Source organism: Gallus gallus, chromosome 14 (genome assembly GCF_016699485.2).
Source record: "Gallus gallus isolate bGalGal1 chromosome 14, bGalGal1.mat.broiler.GRCg7b, whole genome shotgun sequence".
NCBI classification, from domain to species: Eukaryota; Metazoa; Chordata; class Aves; order Galliformes; family Phasianidae; genus Gallus; species Gallus gallus.
In genome coordinates this window covers 12,334,196-12,357,427 of record NC_052545.1, presented here as the reverse complement: position 1 = coordinate 12,357,427, position 23,232 = coordinate 12,334,196, and the positions used below count along the sequence as shown (strand labels likewise).

General features: G+C 55.8%; 3 protein-coding genes across 20 annotated transcripts in view; 2 read left to right on the top strand and 1 right to left on the bottom strand.

Annotated features, from left to right (window-relative positions):
- Positions 1 to 2,420, top strand: part of MGRN1 (mahogunin ring finger 1) — a 52,274-nt gene extending 49,854 nt beyond the window's left edge. For 4 of the 7 annotated variants that reach the window (XM_046900717.1, XM_046900716.1, XM_015294634.4 and 1 more), the window contains 2 exons: positions 762 to 869; positions 1,992 to 2,420. In XM_046900717.1, the coding sequence (XP_046756673.1) occupies positions 762 to 869; positions 1,992 to 2,104 (221 nt within the window). In that variant the 3' untranslated portion in view covers positions 2,105 to 2,420. Of the gene's footprint in view, positions 1 to 761; positions 870 to 1,542; positions 1,588 to 1,991 lie in introns of all 7 variants that reach the window. The other 3 variants (XM_414957.8, XM_004945375.5, XM_015294635.4) reach the window with 2 other exon arrangements.
- A 422-nt stretch (positions 2,421 to 2,842) lies between these two features.
- NUDT16L1 (nudix hydrolase 16 like 1) lies at positions 2,843 to 5,296 on the top strand. Of its 2 annotated transcripts, NM_204780.2 has the most exons (3): positions 2,843 to 3,099; positions 3,254 to 3,514; positions 4,259 to 5,296. In NM_204780.2, exons 1-3 carry the CDS (start codon positions 2,863 to 2,865, stop codon positions 4,721 to 4,723), a joined length of 963 nt encoding a protein of 320 aa, NP_990111.1. In that variant the 5' UTR covers positions 2,843 to 2,862; the 3' UTR covers positions 4,724 to 5,296. The 2 variants fall into 2 exon arrangements, with proteins under 2 accessions (NP_990111.1, XP_040503251.1); XM_040647317.2 differs by lacking the exon at positions 3,254 to 3,514.
- Positions 5,297 to 6,105: 809 nt separating this feature from the next.
- NAA60 (N-alpha-acetyltransferase 60, NatF catalytic subunit) lies at positions 6,106 to 23,196 on the bottom strand. Of its 11 annotated transcripts, none has more exons than XM_040647704.2 (10): positions 20,270 to 23,196; positions 18,579 to 19,463; positions 15,868 to 16,543; positions 15,652 to 15,770; positions 15,006 to 15,121; positions 14,028 to 14,157; positions 12,610 to 12,706; positions 10,390 to 10,624; positions 9,319 to 9,504; positions 6,106 to 8,867 (listed from the first exon to the last, which is right to left on the bottom strand). In XM_040647704.2, exons 5-9 carry the CDS (start codon positions 15,113 to 15,115, stop codon positions 9,348 to 9,350), a joined length of 729 nt encoding a protein of 242 aa, XP_040503638.1. In that variant the 5' UTR covers positions 15,116 to 15,121; positions 15,652 to 15,770; positions 15,868 to 16,543; positions 18,579 to 19,463; positions 20,270 to 23,196; the 3' UTR covers positions 6,106 to 8,867; positions 9,319 to 9,347. The 11 variants fall into 11 exon arrangements, with proteins under 11 accessions (XP_040503638.1, XP_046756680.1, XP_046756676.1 ...); XM_046900724.1 differs by having other exon boundaries at positions 15,922 to 16,543; XM_046900720.1 differs by having other exon boundaries at positions 15,652 to 16,543.
- Between the last annotated feature and the right edge of the window lie 36 nt (positions 23,197 to 23,232).

Below are 23,232 nucleotides of genomic sequence, written 5' to 3'. Positions count from 1 at the left end.
GCCCTGGGGGCTATCAGACCTGGGTTGTGTTGCGTGTTGAAGGAGACAGGCAGTGGACATACAAGTTCAGAACTGTCTAACCCCTGAAATCCATTGCTCTGAGATGCTGTGCTTCACCAGAGGAAGTTGCCAGGGTTTCTTCTGAGAAGTGGGGGGGGGGGGGGGGGAGCAAAGCCAACAGATCTCCCCAGTTTATTTGTCAGGCGTCTCTCCTTGCTTGAAGTTCTGCGTTCCAGACAGCAGAGCTGGGCTCCTTCCCTCCTCACTGCCTGTACCCATGTTCAGTCCTTTGGCAGGGATGGCTGAGAGAGCCTCTGGGGGTTGATAGGCAAAGCTGCAGATCCTGGAGCCTGGGTGAGGGGTTCAGCTCATCTGCAAAGCCCACACCTGATTCCTCATGCAGCTGTTGCCCACTGCCCCTGGTGCCATGTGTCATGTTGCATGGTAGGAAAGCTGTGCCCAGCTATGGATCCAGCTTCTCCCAGGGCAGCACTGGCTACAGCTGTGCACGCCATGAGCTGTTTGCCCTCACTGCTGAAGGGCAGATGGCACGTACTGCTGTGGTTCTGCTGAGACAGGGCTGTGCAGTGTGTCCTGTGCCACGGGGAGGGGGTGTGGTACTCAGGACATGAGGATGGGGCGAGAGGGGTGCACTGGGTGCAGGTGGAGACATCAGCCCGTGTACGAAGAGCAGCCTGTCAGCACTGAGCTGCTGCTTCCTCACGGCTGGCACTGACTGCAGCACTCCTGGCTGCTTCCAGGTGGCTGCCCTCCCTCTGTTGAAGACGTCCTGCAGGATGGTGGCTGCGGTGAGCACAGGAGCCTGACGCAGTCGGACACTGACCCTCCAGTTGATGTCTACCTGCCAGGTAATGGCTGCACTGCTGGGGCCGGAGGTGTGTGCTGTGCTGTGGGATGGCTGAGGGGGAGGCTGTGGGTTCCATACCTCACTGCTGGCTTCCCAGAGTGCTGCAGCCCTACCTCCTCGGGGGCCTGGATGTCACGCCAGGGGCCAGGATCTGCCTGGAGCACAGGCTCTGCATCCCCCCGGTGCACAGAGCTGGCTGCTGGGCGTGAGGGGGACTAACAGAGGGAACATCCTCCTTTCTCTCTCTACCTCCCCCACCCTTCTGTTTCTGTCCTTCCCTCCTTTCTCCTCTCTGGGCCAAGCCGTTGGTACAGCATCCGGGACTGTTGGCACGTGGCCTCCTGTGCCTGCCAGGCAGGATGCTGCCCACATGGGCCAGAACGAGCAAGGGCTGGGCTGAGAGCTTAGCGCCTGGGCTCTGACCTCCCTGCTCCTGTTTCCCAGCACCAAACACAGCCTCAAAATGCCCTTTGACCCCAAGGAGGGGCACTAGCCCAGCCCTGGGCAGTGGGCCATGCCTTGCTGGCACTATGGCTGTGCAGTGCAGCGCTGGGCCTCGCCCCCACCGTTCTCGTTGCAGCCTGTTTTCTTCCATAGAGCCGCAGGCTGTGCAGAGCACCTCTCTAATGTCTCCTTCCCTCTCTGTCTGCCTTCCTCCCTCCTGTCTTGGGCAGCACTGGGTCCCGATTCCTGCTCTATTGGTATAGAGGAGTAAGCTGGTATGTCTTCGTTCTTCTTATGCATCACTGTGGTGGGGCAGCAGCAACCCTGGGACAGCCGTGGGCGAGAATGGCCGTGCCCCCCTTGCCGCTGGGGCCGATCCTGGCCCTGGGAGCCACCGCCCCCCTCCCTCCCCCCCAGCAATCCGTGCCGGCCGTCCTGGCGCTGCCCTCCACCCCTTCCTCCCCACGGCCCCATACCCACCCTAACAGGCGCTGGGCCGCCGCGGAGCACCCACGGTCTGCTACTGCCAGAGCCCGGCGGGGCTGCGGCTCTTCTGCCTCGGCCACCCCTGCACGTTCCGGCCCCGCGCGCACCCCTTCCCCTCCCCTCCCCTCCCGCCCTGCAGCCGCGGGACTGCGTGACCCTACGGCCGACCGCAGCTCTCCTCCTCGTCCCGCAGGTTCGTCCGACTTCACGCAGACGCCGCCCGGCCGCGGCTCCGCCAGCCCCACGCAGCCCCTTCTGTTCGAGCAGACGCGCCTGCACCTGGAGGACGAGCACCGCCTCTCGTGAGCGGCCCCGCGCCCGGAGCCGTGCCCGCGGGATCCCCGGGGCGGGGCCGCGCCCGCGGCCGCGAGGGGCGGTTGGGACCGGGGAGGACGAACGCTGCCGCCGATGTACGCTCCGCGCCCGCCCGGGACGGCGCCGCGGCCCCGCGCGTCTCCCCGGGAGCGCCGCGCACGGAGCGGAGCGCCGCGCCCCGTCCCGCCCCTTCCCGGCCGCGGGGACCGGGCGGCGCCGCCGTGTGCCTTCGTTCCGCTTCGTGCCCGGGCGGCGCCGCGCCGCGCGTTTCTACGTTTGTAGGAATAAAGGCGCGGTGTGCCCCGCATCCGACCTCCTGCTGCGGGACGGGGCGGGCGGGACGGGGCGGGGTCCGGCGGGGGGCGGGGCTGCGCGTGCCCGCCTCGTTCCCGGCGTGCTGTTCGGCGGCGCCGCGCGGGGGATGCTGGGAAGGCCGCGCGCCCTCCCCCAGCTTTGATCTCATTGGGCTGCGGCGCCGCGAGCCTCGAGCGGCCGCTACCTAGTATGGCGCGCGGCGCGGGCGGTGGCGCGCGTCCCCATTGGCAGCCGGTCACGGGACCGCGGGGCGCCGCCGCGATTGGCCGCCCCTTCCGAGGACGGCCGCGGGGATTGGCGGGCGGAGCCGCGCTCCGATTGGTCGCGCGGCGCACGGCGGGCCGTCGTTGGCTCTCGGCGGCCGTCGGTCCCGCCCCCCGACGTCGCCGCGTCCGCGCGTGCGCAGAGCGGGCCGGCGGGCGGGCGGCGAGGCGATGGCGGCCATGGGAGCCATGGGAGTGATGGCGGCCGTAGGAGCGTTGCCGGCGGGCGCGGGGTCCCTCCCGCCGCTGCCGACGCTGGGGGTGCCCGGCGTGCCCGAGCTGAAGCCGCTGACGCGGTACGAGGCCATGCGGCTGGGCCCGGGCTGGAGCCACTCGTGCCACGCCATGCTGTACGCGCCCAACCCGGGCATGCTGTTCGGCCGCATCCCGCTGCGCTACGCCGTGCTGGTGAGCGGCCGCGGGCGGGCGGGGCAGGGGCACGGGGACCGGGGCCGGGGCCGGGAGAAGGGGACGCGGGATGGGGCCGGGGCCGTAGTCGGGGCGCGGGGCCCAGGGCGGCGCGTTTCGGGCCCGGCCCGTTAACCCCCGCCCCCTATTGCAGATGCAGATGCGCTTTGACGGCCTACTGGGCTTCCCCGGGGGGTTCGTGGACCGCCGGTACTGGTCCCTGGAGGACGGTCTGAACCGGGTGCTGGGCCTGGGCCTGGGCTGCGTGCGCCTGACGGAGGCCGACTACCTGTGCTCGCACCTGACGGACGGGCCGCATCGCGTGGTGGCTCACTTATACGCCCGGCAGCTGACCCTGGAGGAGCTGCACACCATCGAGATCAGCGCGGTGCACTCCCGAGACCACGGGCTGGAGGTGGGGCGCGTGGGGAGGGGCCGCGCGAGGCTGCGGGGAACACAAAGCTTCCCCTTCCCGCCCCCCGCCGTAGGGCTGCTGGGCCGCCCCGCCCGCCGCGGGGAACACGTGGAGCCGTCGGCGGCCCCCGGGAGCTCCGCAGCCGGCACGGGGCTGTACCGCGGGCCCTGGGCTGCGGCGAGCTCCAGCCCTGCCCCTCGCAGCCTCGGCGGCGAAGAGCCCCGTTTACCCGCTCTGCGTCGAGGATGTGGGTGGGGTCCGCCTCGCAGAAGCTCAGCTCGCCGGGGGTCGCACGGAGGCGGAGCAGGGGCTCGAGCTCCTCCTGCGCGGCTCAGCTGCCCTACGGGCAGAGCGAGGCGTGGGGGTCTCCACTGAGCACTCAGGGGGTGCCAGTGGGAGCAGAGCTGGCAGGCCCTGGGTTGTGGCGTGGCTGAGGATGCGCGGGTGCGCTGCGGTGCCCCCAGGCAGGGCCGAGCGTGGAGGGGAAAGCAGGGGTGCCCAGAGCAGCCCGGGCAGCGGGATTCACCGGGGAACGGGGCTGGAACTGGGAGAGCAGGGAACTGGGGGTGCGGGGAGAGACAGCACAGGGGCTTCAGTGCGGCTGGAGGCAGGTGAGAGCAGGCTGCGGTGGGGGCAGGGGGGGGACCAAGCACCGGGGCTGTGGGCTGGGGGTCCTGGGGTGAGGGTGCGGGGCTGGGGGGGGGTGTCGTGGTCTCCGCTGAGTCGTTCTCCGTGCCGTTGCAGGTGATGGGCATGGTCCGTGTCCCCCTCTACACCCAGAAAGATCGCATGGGTGGGCTGCCAAACTTCCTGGCCAACTCCTTCGTTGGAACTGCCAAATTCCAGCTGCTCTTTGCTCTGAAGATCTTGAACATGGTGCCGGAGGAGAAGCTGGCCGAGGCGGTGGCTGCCACGCAGAAGCCGAAGAAGCCGGCGATCGACCACGCGGCTGTGGCAGCAGCTAAGCAGGCGAACGAGCTGGCGGCGGCCGCCAGAGCAGGCAATGAATACGCAGATAGCGGAGAGAACCAGGCAGCTGCGCACGCTGCGGCCGAGCTGGCAGAGCAGCAGGCGGCCGGGCTGGAGAGCCAGGCTGTGCTGGAGCATCTGGCGGCCGTGCCGGGGGCTGAGGCCGTGGTGGCGGAGCTGCACGCGCAGCCCGGGGCAGACGCTGTGCTGGAGCAGCCGGTGGCTGAGGCCATGGAGTGATGCCCCCGTGTTTGTAATTGATTAAAAGTGGGTGAGGAGACTAGAGACTTTCTTCTAACTTCCCAACCAGTTGCTGGCTGCGAGATTCCGCTGTGTAGCCAGGAGGGTTTGGAATTGTCTGAAGCAGGGGAAAGCTATGTATTTTTATGGCCATTAAACTCTAGCGAGCTTCCCAGATCAATCTGCGCAGCCCCCTGCAGAGAGTTCATGTGCTTATGTGAAGGTGCTGAAGCCTTAGAATTACGCTTTGATTTCAGGGACACACTGCTGCTTTCAGGTCCCGGTTTCATTTTTAAGGAACAAAACTTACTTTGAGATGCCCTACGTTGACTCGGACGCAGCTGTGTTTTGCAGTGGGCACGGCTGAGGAATAAGGCTGCTGGTAAAGCGCCTTTGCCGCCGTGGGCAGATGGGCTCTGCTCTGCTGGCAGCAGTGAGGCCGGGCTCCCTTTGGAATGCCGGTGCCCGGGGTGACGTGCACTGAATTCCCTCTGGGGCCCGGGGACAAACTCATGTGGGTTTCTATCTGGAGATCTGTGGGAGCAGGAAAGTGGAATAAATGGCTTTGCTGAACGCTTTGCAGTCGGGATCTTTCTTGACTGCCAGCGCACAGCACTGGGGGGTTCCAGAAGGCTGCAGAGCTGCTGTCCCCACGTGGGCCCTTCTGTCTGGAGAGGAGTGAGCAAAGCACCTCTCTGGCTGTGGGCCTCAGGCATCCGCCAGGACAGCTTGCAGGGCAGAGGGTGCCGCGGGATTTGGGGTGCTGCACCTCTGCAAACTTCTGAAGCTTTTGCTGTTGGGTTACCCCAAAACGGTTCCTGCACCTGATTGATGCCAGCAGCTCTGCTCCAGGGGCCAGAGCAGCTGCGTGCAGTGGGCGTTCACTGCTCTGTAACAGCTGCCACTGCCAGACGGTGGGCAGCCAGCGCCTGGTCCGGCCCCGAACCCACAGCTGCAGCAGGACCCGTGTGTAGCACAAAGCCCTGCAGGCTGCAGAAACCATTTGCTAAAACCTCCAGCCCCCGACTGCCCCACGGCCGCTGTAGAGCTTCCCCTTCCCAGCCCCATCCCGGTGCTGAGCCGTGCTCCATCCGGGGCCCAACCCGCAGTCACTGCACCACAGCTGCTGGTTCAGCTCAGCCCCGGTGGGAACAGAGCTGCCTCCACCACCGCTGTCCATTTCCAGGCACTGGGCTCAGGTAGGGGTGCTGCTTTCCCTATTTGCTGCCTGTGTTTGTCCTGCCCTGCACGAGGGCCCCAGAGGTGCCCAGCAGGCAGCACCCCACGGCCAGCACGGGGCTGCTGCACACATCCGTGGCAGAGCACAGCATCGGGGGAAGGCCGTGGAGGCAGATGCCTGTGCGTGGTGATGAACAAAGGACTCACAGAAGAGGTTTGGTTTAATTGAAGACGTTTAGAGAGAGGCTGACGGTAGCAGCACGGTGCTCCTCAATAAATAACGGGCTGTGAGGTGGGGGTGTGACACTGTAGGGGATGGGCTGACAGGAGGACAGTGTGCAGAGCAGTCCGGTCCCCCAGGGATGTGTGTAAGGGCAGCAGGTGAGGAGTTGGGGGTGTGCAGGGGCAGAAGGAGGGGGGGGGGAACGTCACATCAGTGCCAGGAATAAGGAGGTTCATTCTGGTCCGGAGGACGTAAGTGCCAAAGAAAAGCAGGCCCTTCGGTTGCTACATAAACCCATACCAACCAAGAGAAGCGTTCAGGTAGGAAGTGGCTGAGGGGAAGGAAAAAGCAGTTATACAAATGAGGGTGACGGAGTGCTTTGGGGCTCCCAAGTGCAGAGCCGTGATGAGGGACTGCAGGCACCACTGCTGCGACCTCCTCTGCCGCTGGGAGCAACCGGGCTGGGCGAGGGGAGCAGCCTCAGCAGGCACTGCAGCTAACAGAGCTGCCCAGCCCACACCTCGGCAAAGCCAAAGCACGGCCAGCCCTGTGGGCACAGCCACGGAGCAGTGGGGACAGGGAGCCGTGCGTGGGGAGGGGGCACGTGCAGCCTCTGACCCTGCAGCATTGGGCAGCGGTGCCCTTATGTGCATGAGGGCTGGTGGAGCACCAGGCCCTCGGGGCACAGGTAAAGAGGGCTTATGCCACTGCCAACCGCCCCCGTGAGCTGGTGGCAGCGGGTGCCTGGCCACAGGACTGCCTAATTCTGTGGCAAGGGCAAAAATGCACACAGGGAACCACCACATGTGCTGCTGGGAGGCCTTGAGCAGTCCTGCACCGTGCATAGTGCCGGCACGCTCTGTTCTGCACGCAGCTGCACCACGCTGTGCTTGCTGCTGGGCTGTGTCTGCAGGGCTCCCTGCAGCATGCAGAGAGCTGCTGTGCAGCCCCACAAGCAGGGAATGCTGACAGCTGCAGGCTGAGCCCACACTGCTTACCTCCATGCCTCAGCCAGGGACGGTGCCCCCTGCCCACAGCCCAGCCAGAACCTCCCCAGCCGCACCGTGGCCAGCCCTGTGTGCCTGCCCTGGCTCACCCTGCAGCTCTCTGCACTGCACTCTTTGGCAGGCGTAATTCTCCTCCCAGAAACACATTTTCTTTCTCCTATCGCCCACTCGTGGAGCCAGCCCTGCTCTCGTTCCAGAAAAGCGGGCAGCACCTCCAACAGCCTCTGCTTCCCCCAACTAAAAGTATTTGCCGGACCGTCAGCCGGACTGCAACGCTTCCTGCAGTCAGGGCTGCCCAGAGCAGGGAAATGCTGCACCAGCAGCTCTGAGCCGAGGCAGTGCTGGGCCATCCTGGCCTCTGTTCACATGAACCTGCACAGCACCACACAGTGAGCTCTCCTCCACCCCCTTTTATTGTTTAATTCTCATCTTAGGGGCTTACAAACACTGAAATGACTTTGTGTGGTATCAGGGCTGCAAGCTCCTACCCTGTTTGCTCCTCCTAGGTCTAAACCTGACCCAGACTATGGCTCATCCCCACTCCCTGCCCTCACCTCCCACCAGAGCTGGCCCTGCACAGCTTACACTACACTTCAGCCCCGCTTTCAAGATGGGCATGAGAGAGGGGGGGGGAGGAGGAGCACAGCGATGAGTGTGGGAAGCCTTCACCAGGGCAGAGGATGCAGTGGGAACGCAGAGGGGAGCAGTGCTCCCCCCACATCCAGCACTGGTGCTGCCGCAGCTGCAGACTCCCAGCCTAGGAGCAAAGCACTCACTGCCTGGGGTGGGGAGCACGGAGAAACCGGGCCTGGATGCAGCATACAGGAGCCTCAGGGCTCTCCCTGCAGTGTGGCTGCTTGGTGCCGAGGAGCAGAGCCCCTGAGCCCAGCCCCAGTGCTGCAGGGAGGGCTGCTGACAGTGCAGCCCCATGGCAATGCCCACACGCTGCAGCCTGGAGCATGCAAGCAAGCAGCTGGGGGGCTTCTCTGCAACAAAGAGCTGTAGTGATCCATGTGCAGTGCTCTTCCCTAAAGATCCTGCAAGTGTGCAGCCCAGCGCCAAGGGAGGATGCGTGCTGGGGAAGGGACAGTGGTCCCACAGCCCCACACCCTCCCCTGCTCTGTTCCAGCTTGGAAAGAGGCAGAAAGATCTATACAGTATAATATATATTTCACTATGAAATAGCAATTTCATCCCCTGCCTTCTACTTAGTGCATCCTGGATTAGGTACTTCTTACACCCTGCCTCTAGAGGGCTGGGGTTGGGATCTCACCTGGGGTGGATGCCCTGCCTGGACTCCCTAGCAGGACAGAGACAGCCATCCAGCTCCTTTCTTCCCAGGGTGCTCACTGCTCACTCACAGTCAGTGCACCTCACTCACACTGCTTTCAGCAGCTGTGGCGTGGAAGCAGCAACTGAACCCCTCCACATCACACACACGCAAACCATCCAGAGGAGAGGGAAGTGGCAGGGACGGTGTGACATGCTCACAGACTGGTGACATGGAAGCCCTCAGCCCGGTGCCCCCTGGCAGTCCGGCCTCCCAGGAGTGCTCCCGGGCTCCAGCCCACACGGTGAGTCAGGGCTGCAGCCCGTCCAGGGTGAAGTCTGCAAAATCTTGGTCAATCTGTGGAATAAGGAGTCCTTTCCAAGGGGTGGGTCACTGACCAAGAGCCATCGTCACTGGAATCAGTGCAGAGCCAGATGGTTCAGGAGATGAAAGGAAGAACAATCCCTAAGGAAAGACAAAGAGGGAAGCTGTCTTAGAGAAAACAGTTGTTATTGGGTCTCAAAGCGTACCGGAGATCCACTGTTTCCATAGACTTTACTTAGATCTGTGCACATTGGCTATCGGTTCCTGAGCCTGGACATTGTGTCAGTAAAGTGAAGGCTCAGTTACTCCATCTGTCAAAGCTGGTCTAACAGCTGGGAGAAAGGCCAGAGGCAGCAGGGACAATTTTAATCCGCCGTAACGCTCCGAGCCCACATAAACAAGACCAGAGTTCAAACTCCCTTCACGTGAAACCAGGAGGTTGGCAGCTGGAAGCCAGGGCACAGCGATGCTTCACACACCTGGCAAAGCAGGGAGGTGGGCGGGCAGCTCCAGCCCACTCCCAGCTCCCCAGACAGGACCAGGCACACGGCCATGGTGTGGGCCAGAAGGGAGCCCGCCCTCAGGCACCCACCTTTGTGCTGTGTACATCCGCTGATGGAGTCACATCGTCCGGCTGTACTCGATGCCACTCTTGGCAGAAATGCCAGACCATGGCAGAAGGCTGCAGAGAAGGCTCTGGGCTTGTCGGTATATCCTCTGGGGAATGGAACACGGGCTCAGGCTGGCTAGCGTTGATCCGATGTGCTGCAGGTAGTCAGTGGCCATCTGTTAAGGACAGTGACATTTATAGTCTAACTTCAGCAATAACTTGAGATTCTCAATGGACCGCTACCTGCTACAGAGACCCTCTGACACGGGGAGGGTTGCTCAGCTCAGCTCATTAGACACACCAGCTCCTCGCATGACGTGACTGCTCCTTTCTGTCACAAGCAGGTCTATCTGACACCATCAAATGAGACCATTTGGAAATAGAATTTCAGCATCAGTAAAGTTGGAAAAGACCTCTAAAATCGTCTAGGCCAACCGTCAGCTACTGTCACAGCTCCAGTTCAGCTACAACCTGTATGGGAAATACCCCACCTAAGCAGCTGCTAGCTTCCTTTGCAATGCACAGCAACTTATTGCAGGGGCTGAAACATACCCACCTGCCTGGAGAGATCTGGATTAATTAGCTATACCTGAGAAAGATCAAGTTTCTTTACCAGGACCCAATGACCTGACATAAATTCCCAAATTCAGTTTGAGAGCAGCCTACTGAGACCTAGGCCAGGCCAGGGTCACAGCATGCCCAGCGGTAGGAAGACCAAGGGCTTGTGTGCCACAGTGCCAGCCAAATCCTGCACCACGCAAGGCAAAGCATGCCTGGTATGCTGGCTCCAGCTTCAAATTCACTTTCCCATCCTTCACTGTTCCCAGAAGAGCTGGGGAAGTCTGGGCACAAATGGGTCACTGCTGAACCTGTCTAACACTGCCTTCCTTCTGGCTGCAGGGAAACCTGTCCAACTAAGCTCATATCTGAGCAGGCATCAGTCCCCAGACACAGCCAGGTCACACTTGGCTGGATTGCTATTTTTAGCTCCAAACATGGGCTGGTGTCTGCTTAGCATGCCTCGCTGGACACCAGGCTGAACTTAAAGGATATAAGATCGTCCAGGGTGGGTGTCCACCATTGATGTACAGAACGTAGGTAAAGCCATCTTTGAGGACCCCTCTTATGGAATAGTAATAGGGAAGATAGTGGTGCTGTTTAAAGTCTCTGTTTTCATAGAAGTTTATTGCTGTGTTGTTAGTGGTGAGGACGTGCAGGTAGATGGCTTTGCAGTGATCTTGGGCAGTCGTTGATATATGGTCTTTTAAGCTTTCAAGCAGGAGCGAACCTGTTGAAGGAAGGAAGAGCAGAATCAGGCAGTGCAGCTGCGTCCCTCAGGGCCAGCACAGCCCTGCAGGGCTCCTGGCTGACATCTCTGGCACCCAGCAGCGAAGCAGCAACTGTAAGAGCTCACATGTAAGAGCTCAGATCCCACTCACTCCCCAAAGCGTCCTGAGGACATTCAACAGGGCACCACCAAATGGCAACCTCGTCTCACCTATGAGTCTGGTTTCACAGAACAGATTGATAAAGACAAACCCTTCTGATTCAGTAACCACGAAGTAACTCTGCCAGCAGCACCCATCCCTACCACACAGCACCCAGCTTTGCATAAGGCCACTGAGTCACCTGCAGTGGTATCGGTTCCATCGGCTCACTTATTTTACAGATACTTAAAAGAGCAGAGACAACAGGACTTGACAAGCAGGTTATTGCATCGAGTATATGGAATTTAAAGAAAAGAACTGGGAGGATTTAAGCTCCCTGCTTAGGAGAAGGGCAAGTCGTAGTCTCACTCAGCCTGTATTTGCTCAGCCACAAGGAAAGGGGAGCAGCAGGGAAACCAGAGAAGGGCACAGAGGATACTGCAGCCCCAGTAGATGGGACCTGGAGGTTCACCCAAGCCTCCTCACCACGGGAAGGAGCCAGCAGAACCTGCAGGACTGACTCCTTCCAGCGGCTGCTCTAACAACAGGCTAAAGAAATAGTTGAGCTAATCCAAACACAGAGATGAAACGTGCTCTTTCACAATCCCCAGGGCACAGCTGAGTTTCTGCAGGGCCCGTAGGATTTCACAGCAGAAGCCAACAGCTCTGACTCTACGCTTACTTGAGACTTAATGGGAATTTGTATCAGCCGAGCACAAAAAGACACAGAGATCCCAACGGGAGAGCAGTTTAATTCTGTTATCAGATATGCCACTCACAGCTCACAGTAAGCCAAGTGCATTCTGGTTTAAGAAGAGCAGAGAACCAGAAACCAAAAGCTTCCAATGCCTGCCAGCAAAAATCAGAGCTTCAGTGCTTTAAAAATGCAAAGGCAGTGAAAAACCTCCTGCATGAAAGACTGAAGCTTCAAACATGAGTAGAAAAACTTTTGGAAAGGGAAAGGTCTCAGAAAAAGCAGCAGCAGCTCCTTAAGGTTCTTTTGCTGCAGGTACAAGTGCAAAGGTTTGGCCCTGCTGCCTGGATTTAATGGATACAGGAAATACTGATACTGTAAGGAGGAAACTCCAGCAACGTGGAGCTGAAAAGAATGGTGATTTGGAAACTGAAAGGGCTCTCAAACAGCCCCAGTTTTACAGAATACCCCTTTACTAACTTATCTGAGCACTGTTCTGTGTAAGCATTTCCTTCTTTGTACAGATAATCTATCTAAAGTAGCATTTAAATGTAAGTTTTAAATACAGCCCTCCCACTGAGGTCTTTATGCAACATATCAATTTTTACCTTTCCAAAGGAGTGGAGAAGGGAGATACAGTCCATAGCTGTACCCACTGAAGACACTCCAGATGTGCAACAGTGAGTCATGCTGCCAAACCCGACCTCCTTCCTTTGGCAGATCAAAGATACAGATCATGCCTGAAATTGCACCAGAAGGGCACTTATTGATGACAAACCACATCCTGCTCCAAGCAGTGATGAGCCCTTCTGACTGCAAGATTTCCAAGTGGCTGCAAAACTGCCGTGTGTTGCAGCAGGGACTCAGAGTTTACGTGGATGTGACAGGTCAAAACAGCTCTGAGCTACACTCCTCCTCCAGTTTCCTTCAGCTTTCCCTAAACATTTCTTCTATTGGCTTAAGCTGTCAGTTTAAAGCTGCACGAGCAACACAAAGGGGATGTGAGAGCACCACTTCAAGTGCTGGGATAAATCACAGAGAAGGTCTTCTCCAAAGGAAACTGGAGTGAAGTGGTGCAGCTTTATCATCCATGCCCACCAGCCACACGTAGCAAGCAAGACAGCAACAGAACTGTCATTAGCAGCAACTTACCAATCCCATGTTTCCTGAACTCCTTCACCACTCCAAGACTTAGTATGTAAGCAACTTGAGTGTCCAAAGGAAAATTGGAAGCTAGGATGTCTCCATCCTGAGTAGAGATAGGACAAGTTATTTAGTAAGGCACCCGAGAAGGTAAAAAAAGAGAAAAGCAAGAAATCCTGTACCAGAACACATGAAAACAAAGCAGGAATCCACACTAAACAGAGGGGAAAAATGAAAGGAGCACTATTCCCTGCATGGAACTCCTACTTTCCTGAGACCTCTCCAGCCACAGAACACAAACCACAATGTTTCTTTACCATACACATGGTTTGCAGGCCTAAGGACACAACGTATCTGCATTCCTGACCAAGAAGGATTCACACTTCCCATTTTGCAGTTGCACCTCAGAGTCTGGATCAGCCCACAGTTTGGCAGCAACAGACTTTATTGCCTGCTCAGTCAGGGCTTCATACCAGCTGGAGAGCTCTGAAGAGGAGAAGGAACATGCTCTACAGGCTTAACTGTCTGGGACACTATCTGGATAAGTCCTGGCTCTCAATGTGGTTAGAACAAGAGCCTTTTGTTAGCTGCTGAAGACACAGTTTGACTTAGACTAGCTCTAGGGTGAAGCCACATAGAGTGAAGAGCCCAGTGCCACTCAGTGCTCTTGGCTCCTACAAGTGTTACTGACTGTTCCACGCCATCACAATGCTGATGGCATTTAAGCAGTTATGCCCACTGCGTTTGCCCCACTTTGTTTTTAATCTGCTTTCCTATGCTGCCCTCCCTACGCTACCCTGGGGGTCTCCTATCTCACCCTCTTCAGTGGCCACCTCTCCTTCCCCTCTCTGAGCACACTGCACTGTCTCTCCAGGCCTCCAAGCTCTGTCACCCCGAGGCCTGAGCTTCCTCCAGGTTGGTCACCTCTGCTTTGCGTTCAAGAAGGGAAATGAAGGACACTGTAGTTGCTGCAGGAAGCCAGCTCCTGGGAGTGACTCACTCAGCACAGCTAAGGAAGTGCACTCCTTATGTAAGAGAGGAGTAGTTCCGCTATCCCTTGGCTGCATGAACTTTTTATCCACCAGCAATGGCCAGGCACACTGAGAACAGCCAAGCAACAGAGCCAAAGGGGTTTTGAGACCACAGCAGCGCTATCTGATTTCTCTTTGAAGCACATCAGGCAGCAAGTTTGCTATCAGAGTACAGCTGCCCAACCCCAGGGGGAAGGGACATTCTGTGACAGACCATGTGTTCAAACACACCCCACCCCTCAGGCTTCGTTAGCTGGAAAGCAGCACATTCTTGGCTCTTCACAATCGGTTCAGGATAGCTTCTGAGCAGAGTTGGGAAAAAAAACCCCATCAGCTCCATCCCAATTCACCACAGCAAGGGGCAGAGTATCTGATACTGAAGCACAAGTTTCCTACCTCTTTATGCACCTTTGTTCTGCTCTTGATCTCTGCCACTATCATTCCCACGATGGAGCCTCTGTATGTGGCTGCGAGGGAAAAGAACTTCTTGTTGGAAGTGATATCTCGGTACCATGAGTCAGGGTACCTGGAAGGAAGAAAAAAGATATGATTTTGTACCAATATGCATCAAAATAATATCACGTGAGCAGCCTCCAGGTGCCCTCCCTGCTCCGTGCCACCACAGGGAGGTCAGCATACACTCATTTAGGCTCAAGAGAATTCAGCATGCCTCCTACTTTAAGCAAAGGCACAAATTCTAAACTTCACTAATGCTTTTGTTGGTTTGTTGCTTGTGATCTTAATAATAGCCTGCTAACATCCCCTATAAACCCTCTCAAAGGGAAAAAAAGATTAAAAATCTTTAAAACCTGAAGCTGTAGTTTCAGACAGAAAACTATTGCTGTCCCCCAGAAAACTGAGCCCTGTGCTTGTGCAGACACAAGTTCCCCACGTGGGGAACTGAGCTGCTGCTCAAAGCACAGGACAGCCTTCCTTCAGACCTACAGAAAAGACTAATACAAAAGCTTTTATGCTAACAGAGCAGAGAAGCAAGAATATTTTTAATGAAAGAAAAACAACACAAAACGGTGAGGCCCCAGCCACGAGTTTTGCACAAGTTTCCTCTATGCAGAGGTTTGGCCTCAACGAAAGCCCATTGCAGAGGGTGTCCATCACCCTCTCCTTCCCACCTCCTACAGCGTTTTGCAGGAAGCACCACTGATTGCAAAGCCCATCTTTCTGCCCAAACCTGCACGCATGGACTTCCAGCTGACACCAGGACCCGTGGCAGCAGGCCACCACCAGCAGCAGCACCAAGGTGCACAGGAGCTTCACCACTGCTGCCTGCTCAGCACCAGCCCAGGGTTGCAGCTCAGAGCAGAGGCTCCTGCTTGGCCCCAGGCTCCCACTACCCACACCCACACAGCAACATACTCTATAGGGAACCAGTCGCCGCAGAGCTGCTTCACCGCGTCTATGTCATCGTGGCACAGCAGACGCAGGTTCACGTTGGTGAGGGCGGTCGGAGGCACCTCCTCTGTCATTCACACCTGCAAGACAAGAAAGCACATCAGGAACGATGGAACACAGCCAAGTGTCCACGCCAGGGCAGTTCTCCGTGTGCAGGAGGTTGTTCTGAGCAGAGCGAGCTCAGAAGCTGGGGGGAGCACTGATTTAGCTGAGGGTTTTGAAATGCTTTAAGAGAAAAGCTGCAAACTGCAGCATTAGGGTACTGCCTGCTGCTGCAGGGGATGCTCAGCTCTCCAGCACCCTTGCTTTTAAATTCAGAGACTTGAGATGAGTAGATTCAAGCACAGTGGGCTGCATATGCCGTTTGAGCAGCTGCAGTGTAAAAATGCCATCCGAACACACTCTGTAAAACACTCAGTAGCCAGCAAAAACGCACACGAGGTACACACAGCAATGATCTGAGCGCGATCTGCTTTGGCAGCACACAGAACCACGTGCCAATGGTTCTCCTAAGGGTTCTGAAATGCCTTTCTCTGCTGTTCCCCCAGCCAAAGCAGGTCCAGCCCCAGCTCCACGCTCCCAGGCTGCTAAGCCAGCTTTCTTGGCTCACCTGCTCCTCTCTGAAGAAGTACCCAGGAAGAACTGCAGCTATTTCACAGGACCGTGGCTGCATGCTTACCGAGCTGCTTTCGCAATCACTCCAAATGTTAGTTTCAAAACAACAAGCACCTAAAAAAATCCACAATATCAGCAGCCTCACTGGTTTTGCAACTAATTTTAGACGGCTAGGACAAGTGGAACTTTTGGGGGGGGTCAGAATCCGGACCTGCTCCCTGCAGCAGGCGCCCTGTGCCAGCCCTGCAGTGCCAGCCCAACGCACCGCAGCCTCACCCTCCAGCTCAGGTTTGCTGCAGCATCACTCTTCTTACTACAGATCTTCTCCTTCTTGAGAAGTTTTGATGTCCCTGAAAGTCAATGCCTTTTCCCAGTCAAACATTTCAAATCCTCTGAGCGTTAGTAAATTAGAGACGAAAGAAAGAGCTGGGACAGAGTCGGGTTTCGGGGCGCCTCGGAGCACTCAGCCAGCAGCAGCAGCATGGGGGAGCCCCCACTATGTGTTATCTGCTACGTCTATCTCTATCAAAACAAGGAGGATGGAGGGCAGTTTGCAACAGCACTTGATTGAAAACTCTTCCACCCTCCCCACATTTGCAGGGAGAAGTGAAGAGAAAGTTACAAGATAAACCACGCTCAAGTGGCAGTGACACGGAGTGACACCACTTAGACTAATGACAGAGGAACTCCAAATCCCCGTGCGTAAGCTGATTATCGGCTGTGACAGTGTTTTGTAATTATTTTTCTTTGCCTCACTGCTTGCTGAAGCACCAACTGGCTGCAATCACTGCCTCACCCACAGCCTCTCTGGGCTGCGTGGCAACACGTGAAGCTTGGTTTGGCTTGCACACAGCCCTCAAGAAGCTGGAAAAGGCTGCAGTGGGTACCTGCGGGAAAGAAGAACACCTGCTTAACAATTAAGAATTGAAATATTCATGAACTACGGCCAAAAGGGGGAAAAATACGCAGGCCAAGTCACACAAAGAGACAGCTAATAAGAGGGACGTGCCCAGAAAATGGTTTCTAAGGAAGTAACAGCCTATGCCAAAACCCACAGCCTGTCCACACCGGACACAGGAGCACTCCTGTACATGCAGGTCAGGGTTGGATACCAGCACGGGACATGAACATCATGCAAAATCTGCAGGGTGCCAAAGCAGTGGTCCTCCCAAACCCCTGCTGTGCCAGCTTTTGGACACAGCTGGGCTCAAACACCTTCAGTACCAGCTCCTTGATAACTTGGTTTTGCCAGAAAAAGACTAAGGGAACAATGAAGCATCAGGAGACAAGCATCCACGTGCCCTGCCTAAAGAAGCTACCCCATAGGCAGCTCTACCTGGCTTCTTCAACCAGGACAAAGTAAATTCCACTTTGGCCTCCCATAGCTTACTAAAGACCTACCCAAAAGCCCAACCCCACCACGCTGGGAGGGAATGGTTAGTGTGGAAAACAGATAGGAGGCTGGAACTGCATGTGATGCTGTTGGAAAGAGTACAATAGCTGAATAAGGAGCAGATGAGACTGAAACATCCGAGCAATTTGCCAGCACATCCAAAAGCTTACAGCCCAGAGAGCAGCCTCATGCTTTCCTGACACAGAAAAGTGAGGTTATAATCAAGCACCTGACAGTAATATAAGGCAGAAATCAATTCACACAGTGTATATCAATGTACGTCTGCAGTACAGCCATCGTAGCTGCTACCAGAACTGAATTCTAAGCCTTTCCTTCCCCCATTAGGGAGAGCTTGAGATCACAGCAGCACAATTAGAGCAGCAAAACACTTCAGAGAAAATAACATCTCATCTGCATTTGCTGGCCAAGTTGTGATGTAAGAGCTGACAGGATGTGACTGTGCCAAGGGAAGCTCCGTTTTATGCATCACTTTTAGAGTCAGCTGGGATGGTTGTTTTTTTTTTTTCAGAACAAAAGATCAGAAGTACAAAGGAAAAAAAGCCAGTTTCAAGTCCATTTGCTACCTAAAAACTGAACTTTACAAATGAAATTCAAGAAAACGACCTGAAAGTATAAAGGCTTTGAGCATCCACAGCCTTCTGCCTCACTTTACTGAAGGAAATTCAGCCAAACGTTACATGAAAGCCCCAGAAAGCAGCCTTGGCTTTATGTGTACGGGGTGGCTGCAGAGGAACCTGCTGTAAACTGACCCATCATATTTGGGTCACCCACAGCATCTCCAGCTCCTACCCCATGCACATCTCACTTGGAGCTCAGCTGAGCCAGCAGCCTCAGGGACACATTCGTTCCCTGAATGAGATGATTCACAGCAAAGAAAGCTCAGCTCAGACTTTTCTCCAAAGCAGGAAATTCTCCTTCCTTTCTGGAGCCCTTGCATATAAGAAATAAGGTGAGAAACTCTCCATAACATTCTACGTATAGAGAAATTTAGTTGACCACCCTGAATCAGCACTCTCCATCTAAGAGGATGTTCAAATGCAAGACAAAGCTTGATACTTACTAGAATTCAGTGAGAAACTATGCAAGGGCTTTAGAAAATCCCTCAAGCAATTCCATGCCTTCCACAGCCCGGCCAGGCAATCCAATGAGGCTTCCCCTTTTTTAGGGCTATCAGACATGCCCTAACAATGCTTCTGCTCTGTGCAGCCTGCAAGCATCAGCTGGATGGGAGCAATGAGCAACCTCACAACGCCACTTTCACACATTCTTCTTTGGATTTGCACTGCCATCCAGAGAAGCTCATCAACATCCCAAATATAAATGCTATCAACCAGAAATAAAACCACCCAGTTCCCTGGCAGAATAAACCTGAGGTAAACTAAGACTGAAGTTAAACAAATACTAACTGTCATCACACACAGACATTCCAACAAGGAGTGCACTGCCTCCACCAGGCCACAGCCCCGCTTCAAACACCAATATGTGTGCAGTCGCTGCACCTCACTTACAGGAGTGGATCGTGTGCTGGGCACAAGCAGGACAGCTGGCAGCCTGGAAGACGTGCAGGCACAGCACTGCAAAGCTGGGTTCCCCTGTGGGGCTGCTCCTAACATAGCAACAAATCCCCACGTGGCTGCACGGACAGCCCCCAGAGCCCCACAGGATAAGAGTCCCAGGGGAGAAAGAGAAGTTTTGCTTCACATCCGACGTTCTGTCCCACCTGCAAATAAAGAGGATGAGACAAAGCCTGGAGGGAATGTGAAGAGCTGCTTCAAACACAGGGCAGCAGCACAGCAGCCGTTCCCAGCCCCGGGCTCTGCTGCTGGCTGTGAGCACTGCAGGACTGCACGGCTCTGCGCCTCCACCTCACATCACCCAGCACTGGGGATCTGATTTACATGGAATCATTTGATGTGAAACAGCCAATTCCAACCCAGCAGTAAAGAGTTCCCTTCTGCAGATCACTTAAAGCATGCTGCATTTTTAGGTTACAGGTCTCGCAGGGAATATCCCACACATATATGCCTGTTATCACACTCCTTTTATCTAATACAACGAAACTGCAACTGGATTTGAAAAGACACCAAAATCCTGCCTTCCCACATAACCTCATTGAAGAGTGGGGTCAGCCCCCTCCTCCAGGCTCACCCCGTGCCACTCAGCCAGACCTGCCTCAGCACCTCCGCTCTGCAGACATCGCTGTAAGGAAATGCATTGGCACCTTGTCCCTGCCTCTGCACTTTGCTTTCTCTGTGCCCAGACTGCAGTTTGCTCGCCAAGGGACTGAAGTCCAAAAGCCAAACTCTTGGAATCGCAGCAGTTCTGCCAGGGAGGATCGCAGTGTGAAACAGATCCCAAAAGGATACTCAGCAAGGAGACAAAATCAGCTCTACCTGCGGAGCAAATAGCAGTTATACCTGAGATCAGAACACTTACTGTCAGAGAAATCCGTCCACGCGTGTATCCCCCGTGCTCCGCTCACATTCATGCTAACCTGGCAGCCACGAGTGGCTCTCAGGGCTGTTCTTTCACCCTACAGCTCTGGATACATCACTGGAGCCGTGATTTCATGCAGGCTGTTATCACACAGTGTCCCCAGAGCACACTGCGGAATGCGCAGCTTCCTCCTGCCCCAGATAGAGCCATCCCTCTGTGGGACAGTGAGTAAGAATCACTACGAGGGTTCTGCTGTTAAAGCTCCTCTTGTCGAGGCACAGAAGAGAAAATCTGCTTTGTGACAGAAGCAGTGCAGGAGCTGAAAGCAGAGGGTCCCAGCAGAGGCATGTTCAGCAGCAGCAGGTGACGGGAGGAGAGCCAGCACCACGGGAGCACTGAGCACGGCGGGCATCCAGCACAGCTGCTCCTCCCAGGACCAAGGAACCCCAGACAGCTCATCTGCATGCAGGCCCGCTGCCATCCCAGAATTAGAACAAACAGCCGCACGCAAGATGAGTGCAGTGACTCAAAGAGCCAGAAATCGAGCACAGAGCAAAGGCTGGGAGGGGGAATTCCAAGCCTGCCTCCATTACGAGGCACCGTCCTCGTTACTGAGCTGTGTCAACTCAGGCACTGCACGTGCTCCATCACAAAGGCACCAGCAGACAACCTCCAGAGGCTACTGAAAGCAACTGAAAATATATTCCTTCCCCAGCTGGTAGCCAAGCTCCCAGCCTCGCTGCTCTCCAAGATCTGTACTTACAACGTGCACCACCATGGCTGCTTTCCTCTTCCTTTCTTAGCGGTGTTTTCCAGCATGTGACTGCTTCTCACGCTGGAACCACACTCGGTTCAGCACACCACTGCCTCTGCTGCAACCTCGTGGCGTCCAAAATAGATTCCGGCACCCACAGCAAGAAGTTTAAATCAAGAAATTCCAAACTGACTTACAAACTGACGTTGGAAAAGCAACCGGCTGCAGCTCCTGCCTTCCTGCTAGGAGAGGGGGAAGCGGAGCAAGGCGTAAAGCTCTGAGTCTTTTTGCAGTGCCCCACACTGAAGACATCAGTGTTTCAAGTTTGTAGAGGAGCGCCAAGAGAAGGCAGAGCTCTTGTTGACAGTTTGTCACCCAGCACCAGGGAACAAAGCAGGGATGTGGCTGCACTGCCTGCCACAGCTGAGTCAGCTCCTGGTGGGTATGAGGCACCTCCAGCATCAGCTTGTAAATGGAGACATGTCACATACTGGTTATAGCACGCTGGGAGAGAGCCATCAGCTTCTTTTTTTGCCTTTTAAATAAAAGCCACTTTTAGGAAATCTATTACAGCTTTATTCGTACATTCAATTGAATTATTAAAAAAAAAGATATACAACCTGGCACTCCCAAAATGCACCAGAAGCGTCCCCCATAAGGGCTTTTAAAGAGGGAAAAAAAGTCACAGAGGTGAAAGGGAGGAGTCTCTGGCAGACTGAATGGAATGGATGAAAGGAAATAAAATCCAGCACGAGGTCTTAAGGGAAAGACACCCAGGTGTAATCTGTTCAGCAGATCCATGGCAACTGGAGGGAAGGACAGATTAAGAGATATGCACCAAAGCTTGCCGACAGCACTTTGGGATAAGACACAGATTTTTAGGGTAGCAAAATCCAAAGCTGTTCAAAGTCACACAACGCGTTCATAGCCTAAAAGAGCAATACATTGGAAGGCAGTGTCTGCATGTCAGTAGAAAAACAAGGAATGCCAGCTAGAAACAGGCAAACATTTCCAATCTGCATTAACCAGGAGGGGAAAATCCATGCTTGCACAGTTCCCTGAGAACATCAGTTGGCTGCTCAGCAGCAAACCAGGATTCTGACAGTTAGCAGGATAAGCACAACATGCATCATGTCCGAGTCAGCAAGTCCTCCCTGTGCTACAAACTTTTACTGCATCTATCCATGAAGATCAGGCATTGATGCACATTCCTATAGTTCTCAACAGCTCACCTGTGCGCCTGGCCCAAGCTGCCCAGAGTGGAAGGTGCCACAGCACAGCACAAAGCAAAACACGACAGAGCAGACTAATCAGCTTGGCAGGAGAATGAAACATCTAAACATATGGCAATTGCAATCATTTGAGATCTCAGACATGCTTTGATTCATGGCTGGACACAGCAAAACCCAATGCTAAGCCAGTGTCCAAACAATGATTTCAAACACATTTCAATTTCACCTACACTGCCCACCTCACTATCAGAGGACACAGGGGTATCTCTGCAGCCAGCAGCTGTCCTGCAAAGCAGAGCAGCAGCTGGACAAACAAGTGCTCTGTCACCAATAGTGCTGGTCACAGCAGCCCTGACAGCATGCAGAGAGCAGCAGTGCCTTCAACATTTGGGTCTGGCAGGCAGAAATGGAGAATTTACTTCTGCCACAAGGATAGCACACGTAGCAGGGCCCACTGTGCAAGGCAGGATGGACCCTGAAGAACCAGGCAGCCAAGTGCTTCTCCCAGCACCGACTACACCTGTGCCACTGCCAGGGGCAGGAAATGCTGCTGACATCTTTGGGACAACGTTTAAGGATCAGCTTAAACAGCTGCAATTAAAAATCTCATGATACATCCTGCGAATCCATGCAGCTGCTTCCCTGCTTACACAGTAAGTCAAGGTACTGCTTGCTCTGAGCTGAAGGCACAGGCACAGTGCTTGCACAGGGCAGGCGGCAGAGGCTGAACTGTCTCAGTGCAACCTGTTAAATGGCAGTGGGATGGTGTGTGAGCTGCCAGGTAGCAGCAGAGCAGGACAGAGTGCCGCTGGGACCCCTTCTGCCCTCCCAAACAAAGCCCTGCTATGAATAATGGAGTTGCAAGGCCCTACTTACACTGCAGAGCTGCCATGCTGCTGGCTGAGTCCCCTAAGGAGAGCCTAGAGCTGGTCTAGCAAGGAAGCAGGCTGTAAGTACAGCCACAACACCGCCCGACCTCAGATGAACCAGGAAATGCCTTTCTTTAGTAGCACTGCCATGCCCAGCTACAGGGCACAGCCAGCAGCTACTTCAGCCACAGTTCACCTTTTCCCTTTAAAAGCTCAAACAACATGCCTCCATAGGCATAAGTGCAGCAATTCAGAGAATGCTTGGGTTGGGAGGGGCCTTACAGCCCCCCAGCTCCAGCCCTGCCATGGGTTGGCTGCCCTCACCAGCTCAGGCTGCCCAGGGCCCCTCAACGGATGGGGCACCCACAGCTCTGGGCAGCAGTGCCAGCACCTCACTGCCCTCAGAGCGAAGGATTTCCTCCTCACATCTCACCCGAATCTCCTCTTTTCACTTTCAAGCCGTTCCCTTTTGCTCTATCGTTACCTGCCCGTGTAAAGCCGCTGTCTCCCATTTCTAAGCTCCCTTTAGGCACCGGAAGGCCACGCTGAGGTCTCACCAGAGCCTTCTCCAGGCTGAACAACTGCAGCTCTCTCGGCCATTCCCGAGCCCCTCACACCACAGGGTCCCAGCTAACCGAGAGCTCCGGCCTGGTCCTGCCAGAGGAACAGGCCCGCAGCAGCAACACCCCCGGCTCACCTGGGAGGGGCGGCGGTGCCGGGCAGTGCCGGCGGGCGCCGGGCGCGCAGCGGACGGGGCAGTGCAGGCGCTCAGCGCATGCCGTAACGGCGGAGCCAGGCGAGGAGCCGGAGCCGCGGCGGACACCGGCCGGCGGGCGAGAGGGCGGGCGGGCAGGGGAGCCCTTCCTTCCTT

Excerpts from the sequence above, each read along its gene's own strand:
- NAA60 (XM_046900720.1), bottom strand. The coding sequence starts at position 15,115 with ATGACAGAGGAGGTGCCTCCGACCGCCCTCACCAACGTGAACCTGCGT. Across the intron at positions 14,158-15,005 it reads GGCGACTGGTTCCCTATAGA|GTACCCTGACTCATGGTACC; the intron begins GTATGTTGCTGT and ends TCTTCCTTCCAG. Across the intron at positions 12,707-14,027 it reads GAACAAAGGTGCATAAAGAG|GATGGAGACATCCTAGCTTC; the intron begins GTAGGAAACTTG and ends ATCTCTACTCAG.
- NUDT16L1 (NM_204780.2), top strand. The coding sequence starts at position 2,863 with ATGGCGGCCATGGGAGCCATGGGAGTGATGGCGGCCGTAGGAGCGTTG. Across the intron at positions 3,100-3,253 it reads CGCTGCGCTACGCCGTGCTG|ATGCAGATGCGCTTTGACGG; the intron begins GTGAGCGGCCGC and ends CCCCTATTGCAG. Across the intron at positions 3,515-4,258 it reads CCCGAGACCACGGGCTGGAG|GTGATGGGCATGGTCCGTGT; the intron begins GTGGGGCGCGTG and ends GTGCCGTTGCAG.